This window comes from Pipra filicauda, unplaced genomic scaffold, assembly GCF_003945595.2.
Source record: "Pipra filicauda isolate LSUMZ 115617 unplaced genomic scaffold, ASM394559v2 scaffold50_size3627746_pilon, whole genome shotgun sequence".
Taxonomy (NCBI): domain Eukaryota; kingdom Metazoa; phylum Chordata; class Aves; order Passeriformes; family Pipridae; genus Pipra; species Pipra filicauda.
Genome location: NW_024104654.1, coordinates 2,523,682 through 2,548,583, shown reverse-complemented (window position 1 = coordinate 2,548,583; position 24,902 = coordinate 2,523,682). Strand labels below are relative to the sequence as shown.

At 40.2% G+C, this 24,902-nt stretch overlaps 2 protein-coding genes across 8 annotated transcripts in view; one reads left to right on the top strand and one right to left on the bottom strand.

Annotated features, from left to right (window-relative positions):
* Positions 1 to 12,535, top strand: part of PAN3 (poly(A) specific ribonuclease subunit PAN3) — a 79,871-nt gene extending 67,336 nt beyond the window's left edge. For 3 of the 7 annotated variants that reach the window (XM_027727196.2, XM_039386869.1, XM_027727194.2), the window contains 5 exons: positions 1,054 to 1,193; positions 1,948 to 2,077; positions 5,638 to 5,702; positions 6,416 to 6,554; positions 9,593 to 12,535. In XM_027727196.2, coding sequence (XP_027582997.1) covers positions 1,054 to 1,193; positions 1,948 to 2,077; positions 5,638 to 5,702; positions 6,416 to 6,554; positions 9,593 to 9,733 — 615 coding nt within the window. In that variant the 3' untranslated portion in view covers positions 9,734 to 12,535. The other 4 variants (XR_003541826.2, XM_027727195.2, XM_039386870.1 and 1 more) reach the window with 4 other exon arrangements.
* Positions 12,536 to 13,785: 1,250 nt separating this feature from the next.
* Positions 13,786 to 24,902, bottom strand: part of FLT1 (fms related receptor tyrosine kinase 1) — a 111,317-nt gene continuing 100,200 nt past the window's right edge. Inside the window, exons 25-30 of the mRNA XM_027727193.2 lie at positions 24,074 to 24,173; positions 22,643 to 22,748; positions 22,419 to 22,549; positions 21,955 to 22,039; positions 21,007 to 21,098; positions 13,786 to 15,868 (exon numbers count right to left, since the gene is read on the bottom strand). Of these exons, the coding sequence (XP_027582994.1) occupies positions 15,664 to 15,868; positions 21,007 to 21,098; positions 21,955 to 22,039; positions 22,419 to 22,549; positions 22,643 to 22,748; positions 24,074 to 24,173 (719 nt within the window). The 3' untranslated portion in view covers positions 13,786 to 15,663. The remainder of the gene's footprint in view (positions 15,869 to 21,006; positions 21,099 to 21,954; positions 22,040 to 22,418; positions 22,550 to 22,642; positions 22,749 to 24,073; positions 24,174 to 24,902) is intronic.

The window sequence follows — 24,902 nt, the reverse complement described above, 5'->3', positions numbered from 1 at the left end:
GCTATGGAGCTGACATTCTCAATAATTAGTAGCTTTTATGTTTTTACTTTTTCAAAAATATTTTCTCAAAAAGTCCTCCTGAAAATCCTAACTTTGTATCTGTAGCTGACTGTTAAATTCAGTCTGAGGCAGGTATTCAGCATGGAAAGCTACAGGTGTTTCAAGTTTGACCAAGTTGTGTACAGTTGGAAGCCTTTCCATGGAAAGAATCAGTTAGGTTTTGCTATGGATGTCATTGTTTGCTACTAAATTAGTCTCCTGTTTTTAGCAGTGGACTTTAAAATCTGTTACATCTTTTCAAAATAATTTCTTGTGACTGTCTATTAAAATTGACAGAATTTTCTGTTAAGGCAGAGCAGTCTGTATCCAACATTTATCTTTTCAGACCAGTTCTGCATTTAAGGAAACTGTTTAATTTCTTCATAAAACATGATGCTGCTCAGTTTGTCAGCCATACAGGCCTGTTCCTGTCTAGTTATTTCATGCAGTTCAGATCTTTTCACACTGGCCATCAGAGATGAGAATACTTGAGCAATTTGTTAAAATAGAGACATCATGTGCTAGAGTGTGGTGTGGCATCACACTGAATGGCTGTCATGAAAAGATACGAGTCCAGCAAATGCTGGTTCTGTTTTAACAAATAATCCTTGTATTTCTACATCTTGTATTGAGAAGACTTTCTCTGTTTGCTACCAACTCCTTGACTCATCAGGATTGGGCAGGTGCGTGGTTAGAAGAACCTCTTTGAAGAGCTTCGGCTCACTGCACAAGAATTCTCTCTGGTACTGTCCTTAAGCTAAAAATAGGCAAATCTTAATCATTCGAAGACAAGTGTAGTACCTAGAAATTGCTAGATGTCAGGACACATTTTCCTCTGTACATTTTAACTACTTGTAATTCAGTCATATTGAACTGTGCTTTGAATAGTACTTACTTTAGTTGCTCAAATTCTTCTAAGGTTATTGAAGAACTGTCTCTTTTTAACACCATCCGGTACCATAGCTAATATTAGTCTATGCTAAGAATCTTACCTGTGTGTGTTTTCCTTATTAGCAAGCAGATCTGATCTCCCTGGGGAAAGTTGTGTTGGCTTTGGCTTGCAATTCTTTATCAGGAATTCAGAGAGAGAATTTGCAGAAAGCAATGGAACTGGTGACAATCAACTATTCCTCTGATCTGAAGAATCTGATTTTGTAAGTTGGCTTAATAAATCTTTTAAAGGAAATTACTACTTTTACATGAAGAAATGCAAATGATAAATGGTATTTTTAGATGCAAGTAAGATTACAGATAAAACTACTGTCATTGAGTTTTCTGCACAGTCAATGCATTGTTAAATGTTATGATTTAAAATTTGTTTGTAGATGCTGGTAAAGCTCCTAATAACAATTAGGAGTGTAAACAAAACAAGCGTTTGAAGTTGTTTTCAATACTGGGCTTCACTGCTTGTTCTCTACAATAGCAATATGCTACTCTTATCTTACAGTTTCAGAAGGTATTGAGAAATAGGCACATTGCCTTTTTGACCAAAATGTTGAGTGCTTGTTTTTCTTGGCAGCATATTATTTTGTGTTGTTTCAGTATAGTCAGCCTTTCTCTTGCAACCTGAGTGGGAAAAGTAGAAATCTTTGCTCCTTCCCTTATTTGAAAAACAATTGCATTACAATCTGAATTTACATGTCTCCTCTTTTTTGGGTGTGTTCTTGCTGTTTGAGTGGGGTAAATTGCACAGTTTCATGAAAATACATTCATCTTGTATAAATGACTGACTAGGTATATACACGTAAGTTAACACGTGTTTTCTCTGTTAATATCTTCTTTTAAGAAAGACAAAAATTGTCAACTATGTGTATTAAAAAAAAGTCAAATAGTTATCATAATAGGGTATAATCTCTGGCATTTGTGACATGTTTAAGTAATCTTTTGGGGGTTGGGTTATTTTGGCAGGTATTTGCTGACTGACCAGAACAGGCTTCGCAGTGTAAATGATATCATGCCTATGATTGGTGCACGATTCTATACTCAATTGGATGCTGCTCAAATGCGAAATGATGTAATAGAAGAAGACCTAGCAAAGGTAAATCGTAGTAATTCCTACAGAAAGACCTCTAGGCATTATTCCTACAGCTTTATCTTTAAAAGGAATGTTTTCTACTGGTTTTTGTTGTTTTTTTTTTTTTCCTTCTGTTTGTTAAGTAACCTAAGTAATCTGCCTGAAGGCTTGACAACCCTAAGGCTCAGGCTTTTGAAAGTCCAAAAGCTCCAAGAATCCGTAGTTTTAGGATGTCCTCAGCTGGCATTTCACTGAAGTAACATCATATCCGATCAGCAGTCTTGGGGAAAATATGTTCTTTATAAAACAATTAAAAAGTAGCATTCTGAGTAAATAAGGCCATGTATGTCATCACATACTAGATCATGTAGTGTGTGCTAAAGGTTATACAGCAACAGATGCTGCCTTTTAAATTCTTGGATTTGGATTTCAGTGTCACTTTACTTCTCAATCTTATGTTTTCCTTTCCAAATGAATTCTAGATCATGGAGATACCGTGCTTAGTTTCCCTGAAGTGTGCACCTCTTGCTGTGGGGGTCTGAGTAGTCTATAGTGTTCAGTCAAGGTATCAAGTGCTAACAATGTGTATTTTTTCAACAGAAAAGGGTGTCTGTTAGAAACCACTGATAGCAGGATTTCTGTCAGGATTGAGATACATTACAGAATGCTTTCATGACCCTGAAAATGTGTGGGATAGGGTATAAGTAAGAATTTAATCAAGTACTGTGACTCCATTGCATTGTAAACCATTGAGAATTTTTTTAAGAGGGAGGCAGTAGAGCAGTGGTTGGGATTCTAATGGACTTGGTTCTCTTGATTTCTCCAATCCAGGCTTGTTGGATAACAGTTTTTTCCTCCTTAGTGAAAGATACTGAAATCTGTCAGAAGCAAGGAGCTATAGAAGAGCCAGGCAGTATCTATGTTGGATGCAGACTTCTAGATGTTGGGTGCTCACTTCATCAGAATCAACTACTAATCCTTCTCTAAAAGTATTTAAGATCATTTCTTCTTAAGGTGGCCCTATGTGCTTGCACAAAGCTGGGCAGATGGACCCTCTCCCATTGCAAAGATGGAGATTGTCCTATAATCAGCATTAAGCATTTTGCATTTTTAGTCAAGTTGTTTATAGCAGTTGCTTATCACTGGCAGGTGAGCAGAGCTATTATAAATCCAAGTTGTTGCTTAGCCCTCAGTTTGGCAATAACTATTTACCTGGCAGTGATAAATAGCACTTCTTAATTAGCTGTCATACTGTAACTTGTTTGCACTAGCACATCTTTGATAGTATCAGAGCTACAGTATCCCTTAAGTCTAAACTCTCTTCATTATTGCCCCAAGCAGATGCTTTGGGGAAAGAATTATTAGAAAAAGACTAGCATGTGTGATTGTGTTTTTTCCTCATATTCTCCAAGGACACAGTCATCTGTATCTTAGGGACTTCTGATGCTGGGAATGGTTTGTGTGTAGTTAATAACTTGGTTTTCTCGAAGCCATGTAACCTTGTTACTCCTGTAATGCTCATGTTTCATAGAGCAGTGACCCTATTACACTATCACTTTCCTTCCTCACCTTTATGTTCATCATATACATGTCATAGCAGTCAAAGCCACAGTTTATCCAAGCCCTGTGATCCACTGTGTAGAAAAGTTCCCTGCCTTACAGGCTCCTAAGCCTGCAGAGAGGCTACCTGGAGACTTAGTGCCAGTGTTGTTGCTCAGCTGTGTCACCATTGATTGGGAATCTACAAGGTAGCAACCTTTACATAGGTGTTTGTGCTGGTTTAAAGGTAAACCAGCAGGGGAAATGAACCCAACTCCAGAGAGATTATAAATCAGAATAACAATTTAATAAAAATAATACAATAAATACAATTACACAGACAAACCCAGATGTGTAACCCAGCACTCTGGGGCATGAACAGAGTGGTGTTTGTTGGGTCCCCCTCCCTGTGCTGAGCCCCACATGGTCCCCCTGAGTCCAAAAAGTAAAAGGAGAGGGAAAAACCTTGGTGAGAGTGCTGGTTGCAGTCCGGTCGAGGATGGTAATTGCAGTCTGGTCGAGAGTGGTGATGGCAGTCCAGTCCAAGTTCTGGTCCTTCTCTGGATCCCACAAGTGGTACCAAGTCCCAAGACCCCAAGATTATATATCCTCAGGTTCAGGCAGGAGTGCCCAGTACCTCCCTCAGGGTGGAGAGTTCCACAATGGGTGTGAGGACAGGAGCATCCTCCTATCTCACAGGCCTCTTATATAACGCTCAGCTTATAGCCTGAGGGGTCAGGCATGCTCTGGGCAGCTGCTGTAAATGGTCTATTGATAACAGTTTCTGGGAAATGGCATGGAAGGGTATAGAATACACAGTTTTGGGTTACACCCACACAGTGATGAGCTGAGGTCCCAGCTGTTCTAACTAGGACAGTATTGTTTTGGCTTTTGTGTATTTGACCACATACCAAAAAATTATTTGGAGGTTAGACCAAATAATAGACCTACCTAGCTGGGCAAGGTAGGTTTTCCCTTGTCAGTCTCTAAGTATAGGTACTGTAGTGGAACAAGCTGTTCTGCAGTGTGTTTTTAGCCTAGTAATAGAAGTCTGCAACCCCTAGGTTGTCTGAGGCCAAGCGGTTATCACCTTGACCTACTTTACGCATCTTCGCACGGTAATCTACTCCAGACTGAATTAATTTGAAATCAGTATTATCCTGCATGGAATGGGATGCATCTTAGCATGAATAGTGCTGTAGAGCTGGGCCATTGCAGAATGTGAATAATATCAGGAGAGAATCTTTTCCTGACAGCTTTGACTTACACTGTGAATTAATCTTTTGTTTAATGTAAGCTGGGATGCACTCTTTTTCCTGTATCCTAGTGATGTGGAAAAACATACTAAATCAATTTTCAGTTGCATGTACTCTAAGCATCTATAATTCTAATGTTCTACCTGTATGTGAGCTCATTGTCATTTATGGACTCAACATTTATACTCTTTTAAGACTTAGATTCTAACTGTTCTGGAAAAACTTGTTTCGAAATGATATTTGGAATCAATTATAGTTTGAATGTTAGTCTGATGATATTGTTGCTAAATATTTGCTAATAATGGCCTAAAAAGCATTTCTGAAAAACAAGTCTGTTAGATTATGTTCCTTCGCATCTTAACCTGAAATAAAGTATTATACTGTACTTCTAAATATCTTGGTAACTCTGTGTGTGTATATGTATATATTAATATATTCATCTTGTTTAACTTACTATATTTTAGCATACCTGTAAGTATAGGCTGGCAAGAGACTAGATTTATGTTTCCACAAAGAAATAGATTGCCCGATCCAGTTCCTTTTGGGGCAGCAAGGTGTCATTAGTTGTTGAATCTTCACATTATAATTTGAAGTTCTAAACTGAGCATTGGACTACTGATACACAATACAATGCATTTGATCTCTGAAAAAATTATACCCTCTTCTTTGAATAAACAAATAATTGTAATTAATAGCGCTTCATTGGCATTACTACCATATACCTTTTGCAAATAAATGTCTTAATTTTATGTTTCAGAAACTTTTAATAACTTTTTTCTTGTTTTCTAGGAGGTGCAAAATGGAAGGCTGTTTAGGCTTCTAGCAAAACTGGGAACAATCAATGAGAGGCCTGAGTAAGAAATACTTGTTTTCATGGTTTAAAGTATGTAAACCCCTGTTTGCAATACAGTGTTTCTTCCCTCATAAATTTAAGATAAACATTTTTTTCCTATGTTTGCCCTTGGAAAAATGAATGTTTAAGAAGCCTTGAGAAAAACTAGATAAGCAACTTTGACCAAAATTTTGAATAAAGGAGAGAAGGCTACAAATAGATATGCCAAAGTTGCTTCATTGTATTTAGTATGGTTTCTCTTAGCGCTCACTCTGTTGTGAGAGGCAATACTTTTAGAGGAAATCTGTAACTTGTTTTAACTGTAGCAAAGGCTGTAGATACTGGTTTTAAGCTAGTGATTTTTCAGCTTGTTTTTCTATCAGCTAACCACATAAAAATGAAGTTCATGGTCTGTTTTCCATCCTTATGCATAGATTTACAGTTATGTTTATGGTGCTGGTTTCTAACATTTACGCATTAAATTTGTTGCAGATAATTCTTGCTTTCTTCCATTATTTTCTGTGGCATTAGCTTCAGGTGCTTTAGCAACTAAGAAAGTTTGAGTATGTTATCTTCTGTTCGTGACGGGCAGACTGTAATTTAATTGCAATTTATAACAGGTAGCTTAGCAGTGCAGTCAGACTACTCAGTTTAGGTTGAAGAGTCATGTGTATCTGTGGGGGTTGATTTTTCTTAACTTACTGAACTTTAATATGAGCCTTTGTTTTACACCAGGTTTCAGAAGGACCCAACGTGGTCAGAAACTGGAGACAGGTATTTACTAAAGCTCTTTCGAGATCACCTTTTCCATCAGGTGACAGAAGCGGGTACTCCGTGGATTGACCTCAGTCACATTATCTCATGTCTTAACAAGGTACTTTGGTTAGCTTTTAAGAATTTTTTGGGTTAGCATTCTTTAAAATAGTATCCCACTGCAACGCAAGTTGGCATTGGCAGGTTAATTCCGTTGGTTTAACTGATGATTATTTTCCCTGTTTTGGATGAAAACAATGTATTCACTGAGCTAATATTCCAACATTTATGAATATTTAAATAAACTTAGTACATGAATATTAAAACTTGAAATTTGTTAATATAGCGTGAGATGCAGTATTAACTTCTCATTCTAGAATGCATTGAATACTGTGGATAAGCAATGCTGGTCCCTTTATGCTACTCTGGTTTTTCAACACAGCATAAAGGATCCATAAAACCCCTTTAACTGGGGGAAGTTTCTGCTGGTAGTTATCACAAAAAATGGTTGTATGGCAGGACAATCCATTCCTAAACTGTGCTGACCAGAGTAGGAGACAGGAGGGAAACTGCAATAGAAATCTGTGCAAAATTCTTGCCCTCTAGGACAGTGCTGGAAAATTTCTGTGACTTAAAATGTTAAGTCCACTTCTGTAATAACTTCCCTAGCCTCTCCAGCCCTTCATTTTCCAAGGCTGACTTAATAAAGGTATTTGCAGTTTTCTAAGGGCTGCATCACTAGCAAAATTGTATTTGAGCACTGTCATGATTAATAGCAGGAGATGTGTGAGAGACCACAAGATCTTCAGTAGATAAAGAACTTGTCTTGGTCTATAAATTAAAAAGTACTTGAACTGATTTTTTTTTTTAATTGGCAGATCAGCTTTCAACTTATTTTACATTGTTTTGCCAAACTTCACTAATTAGTAGGAGACTAAGGTGCTGCTACTTCCTTTTTTTTTTTCCTTTTTTTTGTTTTGTGTTGTTTTGTTGTTTTTTTGGTTTGTTTTTTTTTTTGTTGTAGCTGCTTGGTCATTTCACTCACTCTGCAGAGAATGGTGATGCAGACACTGACAATACACAGTTTCAGTGCCCAGTATTTTCTTTTCTAGGATTAGAATAGCCAACTTTCCCCAAAAAACCAGAATATATTCAGATCCTTTGACATGTAATAACTGACTTAACTACAGTTAAATCTTTTTCTAAAATTGTCAGGGCTTCTAACTTCCTATTAGACCACTGCTGTGCATTTCTTTAACCTCCTTTTTGTCTTTCTGGTTGGTGTCTGTAATCACTTTAAAAGGGACATTAAAGGGATTGAGGCTAAATCAAAAAGAAAGCATGTTGACATTCAAATAGGCAGTGAAATGCCATCATGATTTGAAAGCAGTGACCCATACAGTACTGTAGCAAGAGGGGACAGTCCTGAATTCATAGGTCAGGTAAGAGACAATATCAAAGAATGCCTTGTTCTATAAATGTTCATGGCTTACCTTTTTAAACAGAGGCTCTTCTCTTCTGTGGTTGTGGGCTCAGCACACAAAAGATGTAAGGCTTATGAAACTCTACTTTGGAAATACACTCTGAAAAGCACTTCCAAAACTATAATGTGTACCAGTTTATTTGGGCGTTCCTGCTACAGTCCAAAGTCATTCCTTTTGAATGAAAGCTACTCTGTTAAAAAAAAAAAAATCTTTTATTTTAATGTGGTGTTTTGGGGATCTTTTCAGCTGAGATACTGATTTATGCCTCCACAGGAGGAAAGAAAGAAAGCCATAAATATTGATGTTTCTAGTTAGCTGTGTGGCTTTCTTAATACAGATCTTCCCTATCCTACATTAAGGTAATTCATTGATTTATTGCATGATGATAATGGGAATGAACAGTGGACAATATTTCATAAAACACCTTGATAGTGTTAATATTTTGTGATGGATGGTGGAAGACAGTGGTGGTTTTATCCTACTCTACAAAAATTAGAAGCTAATTGGCTTACTTTTGTCCTTCTGAAGCTGTTCACAAAGCAGGAGCTTTAAAATGTGGAGGTTCCAGCTTTTAAGGTTATGTTCATAACATTACTTTAAAAGACAAATACAAGAAATTGCTAACTTGCTGTGTTGCTCCAGACAGCAGCTAGTGGAACATCTTGGTGACAAATTTAATTGTTTTGCTATTCATTAGAACATTATAATACATATATTTGAACCCGCTCAGTTTGTATTTCCAAAGATTGGATCGATAGTGTCATATCGACTTGTCTCTGCCCCACTTTCTGTATTGGAATAAGAAAGTTTGTAGTGTCAAGTATTTGAAAATATCAACGTATCAACTAAAACAGAGCTACAGAAGTTTTGCTTTATAACTGAGTCTGACAGTTCTCTATTGGTGAACGTTAATTTCAAAGTGAGGAGAACATAAGATACAGTGTTGTAAGGGGCTTCAGCTTGTGAGTAGGATATTCCTCTGTTTCAAATTAGGATTTAATGGTAGATCTCTGAAGTACATATTGAATTTGAGAAGTCAGAACAAAACATGAAAACAAACGTGGAACAAACTTTAATCTTCAACAGCAAATTATCTATTTGATTATGGATTATACCAAGGTAACTTTTTTTCCTAAGGGATGAAATATAGCATACATCATAGGAAATATAGGAACTAGTTTGCTTTCGGTGCTGCTAAAAATGTGAGGTTCGGGTTTCTACCAGTTTTCAGACTACCTGGGGTTGATCCATCCATTATCTCATTTTAGAGTGGGCAAGAAGTAATTTACCTACCCTACATGGAGGCTTGTGGATCTTATGTGTAAATGTAATGTCAAACGTAGTTTTGTTCTTCAGGAGCTGTATGAAAATTTTGCTTCCACACAGGGAAGGGGATAGCATTGCAGGATTATTTGCCTTGTGGAAAGGGAAGAAAACAATGGTAATCTAGTCCTAAGGTCTAGAATGTCCATCAGGTTAAGACCAAAATGTCTCGATTTTTTGGCAAGAACATTGTTGTGGTGCAATTCAGATCCTTCCGTTCTGTGCTGTTAGCATATTTGAACTGCACCGTAACAATGTACTTGCCAAGAAATTGATTGCTTTTGTTGTTGGGGAAATGTTTTGCCATTTCTTTCACACTTCTTTTATTTTATCTTTTGCATTCTTGTTACAGTTAGATGCTGGTGTGCCAGAAAAAATAAGCCTCATTTCCAGAGATGAGAAGAGTGTACTTGTGGTAACTTACAGCGATTTAAAGCGCTGCTTTGAAAATACTTTTCAAGAACTGATTGCAGCCGCAAATGGTCAGTTGTAGTATTTGCTGAAAGCATGCAGGACATTGCTGAGGAACTTAACCAGTAGCAAATTGCACTACAGCTGAATTGTTGTTGTCATCTCATTTCACATTTGGGAAACAAACAGGAGATGAGCAAAGCTGCTTGCACTTCAGTCAGGTACACTGTTACTTGAAGGGAAGAATGTTTCACTTATCCTAGAGCTAAGGCTGCCATTGGAGGCTTTATCTGTGAAGAATTTATTTTAGATTAAGGAACACATCAGGTGCATGATGTTCCTACTTTTATTTTTTCCACTTGTATATGCACTAATTTTAATTTTTTTAAGACTTTTCTGATCTCTGAAGTTTTGCCACATTGTATACTTTAAGGGAAACTCTTTGCAAGGACATTTCTGGAATACATTTTTGTCACGGAAGATATAGCAAAATTTATTCATTTTTGATATTATTTGCACCCAGAATAGCATAAAGGACCAGGTAAATCATTTAATAGAAATTGTGTTCTATTAATGACCATTTAGTTCGTAACCTCTGTAAAAGTGTGTTGTATGCAAGCTCTGTATGCCACCCACTGTTAGCTCAAAGAAATGTGAGAAGGCAAAACTTTTTAAAACCAGTCAAGTGAAGTATTGATGAATTGACAAAAAAGGAAAGAAAGTCCCCTGTCATTTGATTTAAACTTTGTCTAAGCAAAGTGACGAAAATAGCATAATGGGAAACATCTATAATTTAAGGAGCATATCAAACTTGCTCTAAACACAACCAGCGCCTTTTAAAAACTGTTTGTACGTTTTCCTGGTAGTCAGAAGCATTTACATTTATGCAATTTTTTTAATAGATTTTTTTTTTTTTAAAGAAATTGTTTAAATGCCTGAAGTTTCAGGAGTGTATTACTTTAGGTTATTTACAGTATAATTTTTGTATAAAGTTCTGTTCTTTGAACCACAGCTTTATTATGGTACGCTACACTGGATACAGATACAAAGACACTGTTAAAAGAAGATTAACTAAACACAGCAGTTGTCTGGCATCAAGAGCTTTTCAAGTTTTACGGCCTGAATCTGGAGGGATAATGATCTGCTGTGCCTTTGCAGTCACTGCTTAGCCCAAAGTAATATTACTTTTGATAATACTCAACACATGAATATTCCTGAAGTAATTCAGTCTCAAAAGTCTGGAATTTTCCTCCTCAATTACCTTTCTAATATTTGGACATGCAGTTGTCTCCAAACTTGGGTATTTATGGGATTTCTAGTTAAACACCTACACTTTGATACTGAAGACTGCCAAATACGTAGGAATTTCCTTTCTTAAAGCAGTAGTGAAGACTGTATCTATCCTTTCCCAGCACTGAATGTTTTAATAGCACTGGGTGCTCACCATGAAGAAAATGTGGAAACTCAAAAGGTCAGGACAGACTCTAAGCACTTGCAACTGATGTTACTGACATCAATTTTAATAATTCTCAATATTTGTAGTTTTCAGAGAAGTTTTTAATATTTCTCTGTCCACTTTTATAAGCTTTAAAATGATTCTCCGCCTTGAGACTTGCATCAAGAAAAAAGCAACTCTCTTCACATCGAAAGCTTTGAAGACTAGGGACATGCTTTACACATGTTAGAAAATGTGGTTGAATCCACATTAGGTAGCATCAGTTGATGAGTTGAAAAATCGATTATTGTTGCAATTTTAAAAGGAACACAATGTTTAATATTCAAACGATAACAGTTGCCAGAATGTTCTTTTTAATATAAAAGGAACAGGAACTTTGAAAAGTGAACATGCAAAACAGTCTTTTATCATTAGCTCATGTATTTGAGGAAGAGCAGCTGTCTTTTCTATGTTTTTTGACAAATCATATTGTAATTCTTTTGTACAAAAAAGAAGTACTTGTATTCTAGAAGAAATATGGAATGCTTAATTTATAAGCGGGCTGAGGTTTTTTCCAGTATTGTTTTCTTTGAAAATGAAAGGGGATCATCTGTTCAGTTGTGGGGTTTGGGAACCTTTGAAAATTTAATTTGTGGACCAATATTTTGTGGAAGTGTAAGGCAGGGGTAAAATAGGGCTTGAATTCTCATCCTTTTTAGACCAGCACACCCTCTGCAAGACATGTCTAAATTGCAAACCTGTGTGTATTTGCATAATGTCAGTTTGCTTCAGCCCCTAGTAACCTCAGGACTTGGTTTAAAATAAAAAGGTAGACAGCTAATAAGTTTTCGTACATAATGTCAGCCAGAAGATATTTGGTGTCAGGTAATACATAAAATAAAAAAGAAGTTGAGCTTTGTTTTCTATTTATTTTATTTGATCTGTATTTGGGAATGATTTGAACAGTCTGAAGTTCAGCTTGGGTATTTTTTTGGGGAGAGCCCTTCTACCCCATTTTAATTCCATTTAGAAGGTTGTCCTAAAGTTGTAGTTTGATGCAGTCATAGGAAGAACTGTGTATCTGTATTTAAAAGAAGAGTCACCAGGATGTGCCCTCCCAGATGGGAAATTTATTTCTGACCTTCCAAATTTTTACAGCTAAAAGCACAGAAGGGACAACCTTTGAAATCATATGATGTTGGTCATTTTAATTTTTGTACCTGTTTTAAATTCTGTTGCCGTATTTACTATTGTAAATATTTTGTTGAGGGTACCTATGTATTTTTGATTTGCCCTTGTTTCGGTAATTCAGGTGTCAACTGCTTCCCCTAAAAAGCACCAGTATGTTAAGTTCTAATGTCATGATCCCAATATGTGTTACTCATCTTTAATCCTGTTTTCATTGTTCATGTGTACAGCAGTATTTTTAATAAAGAATACCAGAAGTAATGTGGCCTTATTTTGACAATGTGAAGTTCTCAAGTTGGATAGAGGGCTTTTCAACTTTGGTGCCGGAATTGTATTTCATTCTGTTTGCAATGCAGAGTTTCAACAATTAAGAGTCACAAATTGTGTTTAGTGTTTGCCATTTAAAGTGTATCAGATGTTTTAAAAGGTACAGATGCTGTTGACTAAATTGTACTCATGCATATTTCCTTAATTTCCAAGTCAAATCCAATCTGCTTCAGTTGAATGGGGTCTTCTTTATTAGATAAGCCCTAATTTTGAAAACTCTACTCAAGTACCCTTACTTCCATGTTTATTGAGCTTTTTTCCCCCAATAACAATGTATATTAATTTCTCTGAGAATTTGCATGTGGAGTCATGACAGCTTCACTTCCCAGAATTATTTTTTCTGTATTTTTAACCAGCAATGGTTAGATGATTTGCTGGTGGGATAAAATCTCCTGTATCCATCCAATCCTGACCATGCTTATGGAACATGAAATTTTGTGCAATATATGTGAAATTGCCAGTACCCCCTGCATATATCTAACATGGAGTTACTGTCCCTTAAATTGCAGTGTTTTAAAAATGTTATTATATAAGCTTCAGTAAGCTTGATTGATGGACATATCTAGTCTCCAGTTTCCTCCTTAGTAATGTGCAGCAGCAGTTACACAGCTTCTGTGGCAGCAAGCGATCCCATTATATTCTACTTTCACAAATAAAGTTTCATCTCCATTTCCTTCACATGGATGAGGTGGGAATGTGGAGATTCTCTGAAGAAGAGAAAGCATCTGTCCAGGCCTGAGGTGCTACCTGATGTCACAGTAGTTTTGGAACAGGCTTTGTTGGGGACACCTTAGCTCTGTTTGGTGTCCTTTTGTCTGCTGTGGATCTTCTGGCTGCAGAAGGAACATGGTGGGTGGTTGAGTGAATGTTTGTTCATGGGCTGCTTAGTCTTTCCCAACCATGAAACCTCGCCTCTCCCAGAGGCAGAGTTGAATTTTTGCCTCTAGGCAGCAGTGAGCACTTCTTAAATATGCTGAACCTAGGGGATGTCCTTCACACAGGGAGCAGTTCAAGTGTCTCTCATGGTATCTGCTTTGCTGTGTGAGAAGTGTGCCTTCTGAGTTATTCCACATTCTTGTTGGCTCACAAAACTGGCATGTTGGATGGATTTTGTGCCAGATGTTTGTGCTGCCCAGCGCTGAGTCATCTGCCACAGCAGTCTTTGATACTGACAGAACTCTGAATTCTTTCAAAAGCAAACTTTATTATATGAATTTAGCAGTCAAATACATTCTATGAAGACAGAAAATGCAAGACAAAATAGGAGTTATTCACATCTGAAGACACTTAGGAGGTTCATATAAAAGTAATCTTTGTAATCCAGTTTTCTTAAATATTTATGCACAAAAAGCATAATTATATATTTACATTGTGCAAACGCTTCCTCTGAGATGCATCATTCTGTAACTGGTTTTGTTCAATTAAAGTTAGGAAACAGTTCTTAAACTTTTGTTTTGATCAAGGTCAAATATACTTTGCCAGCAAGAGACAGTGCAATAGATACTTAAAACTGATGATCTCTTGGCCAGGAAGATCTGGAATTGATACTTAGCTTAGAAGTAGTGGTACATATTTATTTTATTTGCATATCTAAGATAATTTTTATTTGTAAATATGCAAAAGGTAAATATGCCTTTGTTTGTTAGTGGATTACATTCACAGCTCTTAAGCTGAATTCAAAGAGGTCAAGACCATATAACATGTAGCATTTGAGTTAATATATATTTTTAGTGGACCATGAGAAGCTGAGATTGGGCAGTAATTGATTTGAAGATATCAGTGCTACTGTGTTAAATGGCCAACTCTCATTTTAATACCGCATTCAAAGGTGAAAGGGAACGGGTGCATCCTAATGCTGCTTTAGCAAAGAACACTCATGTTCTGAGATGCTATGCCAAAGTCTGTTGCAAATAAATGATACATGTTTATTCCTGTACATATATAGTGGTAACTAACATGGAAATTTAACTCTTCATAGAAAAACTGCCCTAACTTTACAGGGAGATTGTCTTGTAATTTCTAACTGATGTCTTCAAACTCTCTAGCAATGAATTAATTTAAAGTATATGCAGTTTAGTAGCCATCCTGTCTTTTCAGACAGATTCCCATAAATAAAATACAATCAGTGCAGTGTTAGAAGGTCCACAAGGTTTTTGTGGACAGAGCTTGGCTTTAACATATCTAGTTTGTGGTTTGGTTCCAGTTTGTGCGTGTTGGCATATTAACAAAGTGCAGAACTTCAAGAATATTTACTTCATTTCAGCAGGCTTATCCAAACTGAATTGATATGTATTCCCTGTTGTTGCAGCCCTGGCTCTGGTCTTAGTTCTTCTCTGTCCTTTGTGCTTTCTCTGCCCATTGTGTTTAGCAACACATTTTAAATTCTTGCCTCGCAAGGCTCCCTACCACACGTGCCATCTGAAGAAGTAAGATCCATCTAAATGCCCCATTCCCAAATAGCCAATTTGGCTTCCCCAGAGCATCAGCCTTCCCTCAAGTTTCTCAAAGTAATTTTCCTTGAAAATGTAGCTTGTGGTCTGTTTCTTGTTTCTACCTTGTTAAAGAATCCTTTTATTTTCCAGCACTACACATAACTCAGCAATGGGATATGAATGCCTTAGTGCCTGATGCAGGCTCCTGGCTCTCTAGGGCTCCCAGCTGCCTCTCCTGACTGGGACAGCAGTGCTGCACCTGGGCCTGAGCAGAGGGTTGGAGACAAGAGCATGAAATGCCATTGTGCTGCCAGGAACCAAACAGTGAACTAGTTTTCTGTGTAATAAATGGCCATCCAGGTTTTCCTGGATGCAGAAGCATGGGGCATTTTTAGCAGCTGTTGGTTTTGAGCATTTGGGAAAGTCGAGGCCTAAGCAATAGTATGTTGCTGTATTTTGAATACGTTTGTTGTGGTCTGTAGAAAAGTAGATCACTGTGATTAAGCCAATGATAACCTCCTAAATTTTATAATAATTAACATAATTTGGGTCAAAGTTCTTAAACTGACAGTTTTTCATAAGAACCTTTTTGGATTAAATGCATATTTAGATCTTGGCCTAGAAAAGTACTTAAACAGGTGTTTGAGAATAATGGACAACAGAGTTATATTCAGGAGGCGGAGAATGGCTGGCTTTCATTTTCTCCAGCACCGCATTACCATAGGTATATCTTTGCTTGGAGTCACTGAGATGGTCACAGCTGAAACTGCAGAGGCTTCTTGGCTTGGTTATTCCAGAAAGCACTGACTCCTTGCTCCTGCTGGCACCTTTAATGCTGTAAGAGAGCAGTGTCACTGTGAGCTTACTTAACCTGTAAAGGCATTTGGTTTAATGACTTGAGCAAAGCCAGGTCACAAGAAGCAGCTTTGTTTATTCTGACATGATGAGGAGGGCATTGATGCTGATGGGCTTGCTCAATGAGAGTACGGAAGAGAGAAATGAAGGAGCCCTCCTGTGTTCTCCGAGTCCCCTTTTGAACAGAGAAGCTGCGACTGAACATCACTGTTAAAGGTGCTTGTGTTCACTGTATCAGTCTTGGTGTTTGCAGGGAGTACGTGATTGCTCAGCCTAAGCTCTGGTGCCTCATCTGTGGCAGATGCTGGCGAGTGAAACGTCATTGCAGGGCAAAGTAGGGGGGAGTGTCTGGCATCTCTTCTGCTGGGCTCTGCATCCCCATAGGGTCCCCATGCCTAAATGTTCTTCCAAACGGAACTGGGATTTTTTTGAGCAGGAGAGAAGTAATGAAAAGTCTCAAGCCTTGGGGCAAAAGTAGAAAACTACTAATGTAGATGTTCCCAAAGCCTAATGCTGGGATGAATTCCTAAAATAAAAGACCAGGGTTTGTGAGGAAGGGCATGAAATCTGGGTATCTCCTCTCTTGGGCTTCTTTTGGCAGCTAACATGAACTGCTGGTTTGAATTAGAGATTTCCTGTCCAAAGGACCTTACAGTTATCCTGTAAGCTGCCTTTTATAAGATGCCCTTTACAAAGAGGGTTTCATGTCTTCTTAACCAAGCCACTCTTAAAGACACTTTGTTTTACAGCCCTTTCTCACCCGTATTAAGAGATTGCAGTGCTTAAAAGGGCTCTTTCAATAATAAAGTTAAGGCAAAGAGAATTTTCATAGCACTGGAGTTCAATACCAAAGATTTATCCATAGACAAAGGACAAGCCAGAGCATTTTTCCATCATTGATTACATGTGAAATCCTAATGTAAACATGTTGGACCACAATGCCTAAAATTAGATTCCTTCTCCTGTATTTTTAGAAGTTCATGGACAATTCACCCCTGTCTGTTTATAAGGTCAGGAACGTTGGCAGCCCTAGTCTTGAATTCCAGAGAAGACAGTCAAAACATCTGTTGAGGCTTTCAGAGCCCAGGGTTTTGCTCTTCATTTTAATTTGCACTGTTAGGTTTTTAAATAAAAGTACAGAACTGGTAGCGCATGTCCATTCCTCTTTAGGAAATGGAGAACTAGCAGTTTCTCTTAGGTGTCACAGTTTCTCAAATTTTTAAATCACAAGCCTGTGTGCTTTTTAAGGAGTGTGGTCTCTGCCTTCTGTCCTACTGTAGGAAATTGGAAGGTCCAATTCCAAGAAGACCACCCCATTCCATTTATTTGTAGATGGATGGAGTTCATGAGGAGGAACCCACATGATAAGGATTGCATATGCATCCCATAGTTTTATAGTGCCCTTGGAATAAATTCTGTAAATATGACAAGGTTAATCACAGACTCAATAGACTTTCTGTGATGAGTTTAAAGAGAAACGTTTCTGTGATTTACATTGTAATTGTGAGTCTTAGGGAGCAGTGGGCTGGCAAAAGTGGAGTGTGCGTGCAAAGTTATGAGTCTTGAAACTGTCACACTTTGATCCTTTCATTCATCATCAGGCTTTTGTGTTCTGAGACTTTTCTTGTGAGCTAGACTTGGCTTCTACTTTAATTAATAAACCTTTATATCAATAGAGCTGCATCTGTTCATTTTACCTTGAGTGCACTGCTGTAACTGGGCATGCACTCCCTCAAAGAGCTTTAAGGGAGCCCACAGGGTTTTGACATCTGTAGTCAGGCTTCATTTTGAGACTGAGTTTACAGTCTGAAAAGGCTTGTCTAGCTGTAGACTATCTTCTTTCCATTCTAGGAATGTAATTGGAAACTGTGTTTAGTAGCTCTTTAATTGGGATTGTCTGTTGGATGAAATTGCTGCTGCTTTCCTGACATGTCCAGGACCACAGTGAGGTTAGAGGCTGACTGTGGCTCTTGAGACACTTATTCCAGCTCACAGTTCATGCTGTTTTTCTGGCTTAGGAATTTACATTGGCTTAAGGGTTTGCCTCAGCCCAAAGATTTTGGCTTACTTGGACTGGGCTTTTTCCCCAGTACTGAAAAGCTAGAGAAGGGTTGCAGTTGGGATTCTTTCCATCTGTAAAGGAGTACACACCGTTCTTTCTCTGCCCCTAAACCTTTCTACTGGGATCTTGTTACCCAAGGGCTTACATTAGGAAAGATCTATTTCTCTTCATGCTGTTCACAATATCATTTTCATCTCAATGGCATTAGCAAGTCCAAGACACATTGCAATGATTTCTGCTCCGTGCTCCTGGCCACCACCTTGGCCTGAGGGCTCACCAGGATTTGGACTGATGCTCTTTCCTGTAGTGAAACCAAGAGTGAGCTTTGGCATTAATGCCTTTTCCTACGCAGGAGAAGTGGAAGCCCAAGAGGAGGGGACTTGCTGGGGTCCGTGGGGTGCCCCTCCATTGTCAGATAGGCTGTCCCCTGGGCCTGGCTCTCGGATTGGTCACGCTGAGTAAGCGCTGCTGCACATACTGGCTCTCTCCTGCAGTCAACTCATTAGTTTCCTCTGAAACAAACCCCGAGTGTGCTTCTGGGAACAGATAGGATGCACTGGGTTTGGCTCCTTCCACCCTATGCAGTTCTTCAGCCCTGCGATGGCAGATGTGGCCCTGCAAAGTCTGAATCCTCCAATGCAATGCTCCAGGACACACCTCCCCCCTGTGCTGGTCTGAAAGCATCACCCCACCTGGCTGGCTTAAATGTCAGTTCAGGTACTATGAACAGTGAAAAAAACATGCTGAGCCCAATTGTTCTGCTCTGGACAACAGGGAACCATGGGATCCTAGGAAAAGGCAGGCCAACCTGCACAGGCCCGCGGCACCCTCAGCCTTGCCTCAGGACCCACCTGCTGCTGCGAGTGCATTTTGTCTGCATCTTTGTCCTAAACTGCAGTGTGAGGTTTACAGTGTGAGGGCAAGTGCTCTGGGGCATTGCAGTGAAGGGGATGTAATGGTAGGTAATCTACTGCCAAAAGGGGGGTGAAACCCTTCCTCAGCCTGGTGCTGGCACCAGCTACCCTGACAGTGAGCTGCTACTGCTCACTCAGGAACTATTCTGGAGCTGTTCTGATAATCTAGCAACCTGAACTAGCTCCCTGCAAGACAAGCCAAGCTGAAATGTCAGCAGAAGAACACAGGAGCACAGAGGAGGATGCTTGAGATGCAAGGGAAGAAGCAGGACTGCATCTACTTAGATGAGTTCAGATGTGTCAAACCACTCCAGGCTCCACCTTGCTCAGTACAAAGTTTAGGGGCGTTTATTTACTGCTCCAATTTAGCCTAAGTAAAGGATGCTTAGCTAGGAATGCTACCACTTTTAGGAATGTGTGCAGACTAAAGGGTCACCGACTGCATTCACATATGCAAATACTTTCTGGCACAGCACTACAGTACCACTTGTTTAGCTTGCAGGCCAGATGACTTTGTGTGACCTAAGTCAACCACTCTGTTTCCCCAAGGTTTTAGGTTCTAGCAACCACTCATGAGTTCAGTTTTTTTCCTATCCAAAAGCATTCCTTTTTCCTTCAGCAGCTAAAAATGCCCCCTTAAGCACTTCTGGAGGGCTGTTTGGGCCACACTCCATGCATTCCGTACCATGCAAAGAAAATAGGCGTTTCATAAATTTCATTGGGGAAGGTTGCCACGTTGTCTCTGTGGCTCACAGCAGCCTTCAGAAATGTCATGTTTACACAGAGGAAAAAATGAGTTAAACTGCTTCTAGGGATCATTGCATCCTTTGGAGCCCTGTACTATCCACACACATTCTAAGCTCTATGGTACCTGCCTCCGCCAAAGACAGTGTGCCTCAACAGAACTGAAATATCATACAATTGCTTACAAGCCTATTTTCTGAAAGGTCAAGGAAGGAGGAAGGGTTTCCCAGCATTTTTTTGGAGTGGCTTTGATTGCCCTGGCTTCACCATGCATGAGCAGTGCTCCTGCGTGTGGTACAGTCTCCTGCCAGCGGCACACTTACTCGTGCCATGTATTTCAGCTGTGTGTGTGTGTGTGTGTGCACGCTCCCATACACGTATTTCTGCGCTTTCAACCAACGCCCTCTTAGTCACTGGAATTTTTCTTAAAGTGAGTCCTCTCTGCCTTGACTGCATTTTTCAGCCAGCTCCAATTGTTTGTCGAGACAATGCTACACCTCTCGGCCTGCCCAATTACAAGTCGCTGACAAGTTTGGCATGGCCAGAATGGCAGGATGGCCTTGACCTCCTGCCAGCATGAGATGAATGATGGATTGGGTCTGGCCAGTCTCTGGGCAGGGTGAGAGCACTGAGCTGAAACCAGGACACTTCCAGCTTGGCAGTGGCTGGGAACTGATAGAGTGCCGGCATTGAGAAAATAAACACTTCCTATTTGCAGAGAGTTCATGTCAGTGCAACTTATTTCTTAGGGCAGCCCTAGTTCCCTGCTTGGGCAGCTGTCAGGAATTAGGTGTAGGAAGATGGCCAATATATTCAAGTGCTTAAAGGCAGGAAGAGAAGTGAGGCCCTCACATCCATCTATTGTAAAGTTGCCACTTTAGCATCCTGAGCCCATGGGTGTTAAATGGGCTGTGCTTAGCTGAGTCATGGAAAAGAAGGGCAAAAACAGGCCCAGAGGTCCTTGTCCAACTGGGGTGCCCTTGGGGACTTGCAGAAACAACTGCAAATCCTTCACAGCCGCGCATTCCTCCTCCTCCATTATCAACAGCATATTTCCTACAGTTACCTGCCTCTTACCTTAGTTTAGTGCTCTCTGACACTCACTTGTCCAGCCTGGCATTAAGTTGAGGCTTTGGTGGATCAATAGAGTGCTAATAAATCATATTGCTGATGTGCATCAATGGGGTTGAGGGTTATTTGTTTCCTCAAAGGAATATAGAGGGTCAGGTGTGGGAGATGATCAACTGCTGATTCAACCAAGTGGGACACACCTCACCAAGAGTGTTTGCAGGGACTGGGGACACCTTAGCTACTTTGATGAGGCACAGTTTAGCACAAGGACCTTGAATCCTTCTTTGCCCTCTAAAACATAAGAAGAAGGGAACATAAAATACAGACCCGAAGAGTGTCCGTTTCTGCTTGCTGCCTGTCCATGTGAAGCGTTTCAGTTCTTCTGGAGCCAGAACCATCCCACTATCTGCTTGGTAATCCTTGAAGAATAAAGAAAGATGCAATCATATTAGGTGTTAACTATAGAATTGACAATGGACTCAATTCCTTTTTGGTCTGATTTTCAGCAGCCTTTTTGTTGCTGATACTGAAAGGGGTCTAGGAGACAGCAGCTCCATGCTACTGGAGGTGCTGCAGTGCCCAGGTATTTAATGGTGCCTTTCCAAACTGTCCTTGCTTTGGAGTCCAGCAAACACATACTGTTAATGCAGATACTGGGTGCAAAAAGAAAAGTGTCTACATGCAATGTGAGGTTCTGGCCAGCCCGTAGTTCAATCCTTTGAGGACCACCTGTGCCTTTCCCACCTCCTATTGCTTAATGCATACAACTGGGTCACCAAAAGTTTGCCCTAACCTCTCACCCATGCCCACCCCTACCAGGATTGTATGTGTGTCCCATTAGCTGACATGTCCCCATATTGTCCATCTGATAACAGGATTTGTTCCTACCAGGGCCCTCTGATGGAAATGTGACTCACAATTCTCATTTGTGCACTACTATTCAGATGAAAACACAAATCCAAGGGATTTTAAGCGTCTTTTGCACACCAGTGGGACTTAGGTGGGACTCTGGCAGCTGTACTTTGCAGACCTACTCAAACTGACCACTTTTTATCAGAGGAGTGTTTACAGCCTACGACATGGTCAACAAGAAAATGCTGACCCCAATTTGTAAAGCAGTGGGATAACATCTTGTTGCAAGCACAGCTAATCTTGCACCTTATATCAGTAGAGCTGGCAAAACAGTAACCCCCCTGTCTTGATTATCCCTGTATAAATCTCTCACACAAATAAAAAGAAATACATGGTGCACCATGTGGCCCAGGAGTCACTTACATTAAATACAAGTGTTTCCTTGATGGGAAGCTCTTCAAATGTCTTTATGCGCTGGTGGGGAGTTATTTTGAAAGTGTTTATGTATCTGTTCAACAAGAAAAGCAGGAGAATTTTTGGTGAGAGTATGAAGTGCGTAAGCAGAAAGTGCTGGCTATGTCTCCGTTTCTTTAGGCAGTTCCCAGCTGTCACCGAGGCAGGTCATAAAAAAGGGACTCGTTAACCAGACCCCACCCAAACCTCACTCCCCAGCTGTGGAGTGCACACAGCTGCCCCTCTCGCAGTGCCTGAGCCCTGTGACTTGAAGGTACCCCTGTGCAGGGACACTGCAAAGAGCTGTCCCAGCCCAGTGGGTGGCTCAGTGGCTGATGGGACACATCTGAATGTTTTCTCCCATCCAGATCCAGGCTATGCAACAAGCTACCACCCCCAACAAAAAAACTCAGTCTTTGTCTTGCTTGTCTCACCTGATGTTTTCAGTGCTTCCAGAACTTGAACTTGTAACAGAAAGATTTTCGTTGCACAAAGGGTCAGATGTATGGGGAAACCCACTTTCAGTTGTAAATATTGTGCTGAGGGGTATATAGTCTTTGCCTTCCTAAATGCAAACAAGAAACGCAAGTGTTATTCCGGGGACCACGTGGCCAGTCACCCCTGCCGTGGTGACAGCACGCAGTTTTGACATTAGTACCTGCTGGACATTTGCTTGCAGCAGGTCACCCAGCTTTTTCACCAGCTCGGAGAACCGTGGCCTATCGTTGGGATTGCTCTGCCAGCAGTCCAGCATGATTTGGTAACTGTGAGTACAAAAGCAAAGTGAGCACATGGCAGGGTTACAGCTCAATTTGATCTAAGGCAGCGCAGTCACTGACAGCTTGTCAGTGATAGAGTTAACTCCTGAACCTGCCTGACTTCACAAAAATTCTCTCTAACACCACGGAGACCTCTTCCTAAAAGTAAAACAGTAAACTTTCCACAAAAAAAAAAAGAAATAAAACCTTCCTGCAAGACCCTGGAAGACCACATCAAAAGAATAATTTAGCCAGCTAGTCATACTTGCTTTTTTTCATTCCTAATTAAGCATTAAATCTTTATATTAAACATCTATTAGCTGGCAATGTTTAGGTTAAGGCATCGTAAGATGACTTATATGAACGTGTCACTTCCTTGTATTGGTCAAGCTGAGCTTTCCTTCCTGCAATAAAATATGTGGAAGAGAAAAAAGAAAGTTCTTATCTACGGTCACTAGGATAATAAAATTAGCCGATGGGCAATAATCCCAGATAGGCATGGCTGGCTTGCATCCTTTTCTTCTTCCAGAATTATTTTTTGGTAAGTGTTGCTATTTAGAGTCACGACATAGCACTCAGAAAGGCACCAAGACACCTACATGTATTTGGTTTTGCCTCCAGAGGTAAAACACCTGGGATATGTTCATGTTTCTCAATGAGTTGTTTCATGGGGTGAATATTCAGTGTGCTGCATGTGCCTCCCTGGGCAAGGTGCTCTGTCCCACTTCCAGGGCAGAGGGGCTGCAAACTCACGATCTCATTTGGACCCCCCTGGGTCTCCAAAAAGGTGTTGGCCATGCAGTAGCAGCTTGAGGCTGCACCTGAAGGCAGGGGAGTGGGGAGCAACAGCTGACGTCATGGTGGAAGGACTCGGACGACATGGGCTGGGAGGCTGCGGGTCCCTGTCACCTTCCTCTGCCATCAGACACTGTGTACAGGAAAGGGTGGACCCTCATTACCCGAGTAATTGCAAGGAAGCTTCTGCTTTCACTTCCTAAGTCAAGATAATGTTAATAATGTCACATTCCTCCACCACTTATCTGTGTGCATGTCAGTAAATATTAAACCTGGTGAGGAATGAATGACCTTCCTACTCCTTGCTCAGCTCCCTTTGGAGCACAGCGCTGGTGGTGCACTGGGCTCAGGTCCATGTCCTTCCCTGCCCTCTCCTACCCTGTAGGAGGACCAGGGGGCCAAGGTGGGGGGTACACAAGAATACACTGATGCAGGATTGAGGTTTTTCCTTAGGCTGGGTCAGGGTGCTTTTACAGAGACTCTACAAGGCAGGCCAGGATGGAGGGTGGTACACAAGGCAAGCAAAGGCATCTTACATCTCCTCGGTCGCTTGCTCCGGAGCTCGCATTCTTGTGCCTTCCTTCAGTCTGCTGCAGAAATCCTCATCTATTTGGACTCCAGGGTAAGGAGAGGCACCTGGAGGCAACATTGGGAGAATAGATACATGCCTCGAGTTGGGTAGTTGTGACCTAGCTGTAACCCTTATGCATCTCCCTCAAACACTTGGGATGTGCAGCACCAGGTTGCAGAGCTGGGGATCAGAGGATGTCCCCTCCACTGCAAGGTCTGGTCCTGCCAGCTGCCACAGACAGGGAACTGCTGCTGGTGGTGCTCCAAGCCCCAGTCCTTGGAGAGGGGCAAGATCAAACCCATAACTATTCGCGGTGCTTACCTGCCCTGAATGAAAAAAATACACATGAATTTGACTTGAACAGTATCCCTTGAAAAGCCAAGTCTGATCTTTCTATTGGTTTGGACTACTCCAAATTCTAGTAAGCAGAGTATTAACAAACCCCAAATGCTCAAAATCACCTTGAAAAAAAATTGAAATCTTTGTTTTAAATCGGATCACAGTACATTTGCATTGTTTTTCTAGTTTCTCTGTTTCTAAGATACAGCCTGATTGTGCTGTTGGGTTTTTATCTGTGGACCAAAAAAAAAATCAGGAAAAAGGAGAATGAAAGAAAAAACAAAGATGTCAGAGAGTTGCCAGGTTCAAGGAGCTGGGGCTTTAAGAAAAAAATAGCAGGTATTATGAAGCTGACCGTAAAATCACAAGAGTTGGCAGGCTGACCAACAACATGTATTTAAACTAATAAATGATTGATTGTCCTGAGAATTGTATAGTATTGTTTCCTCTGCTGT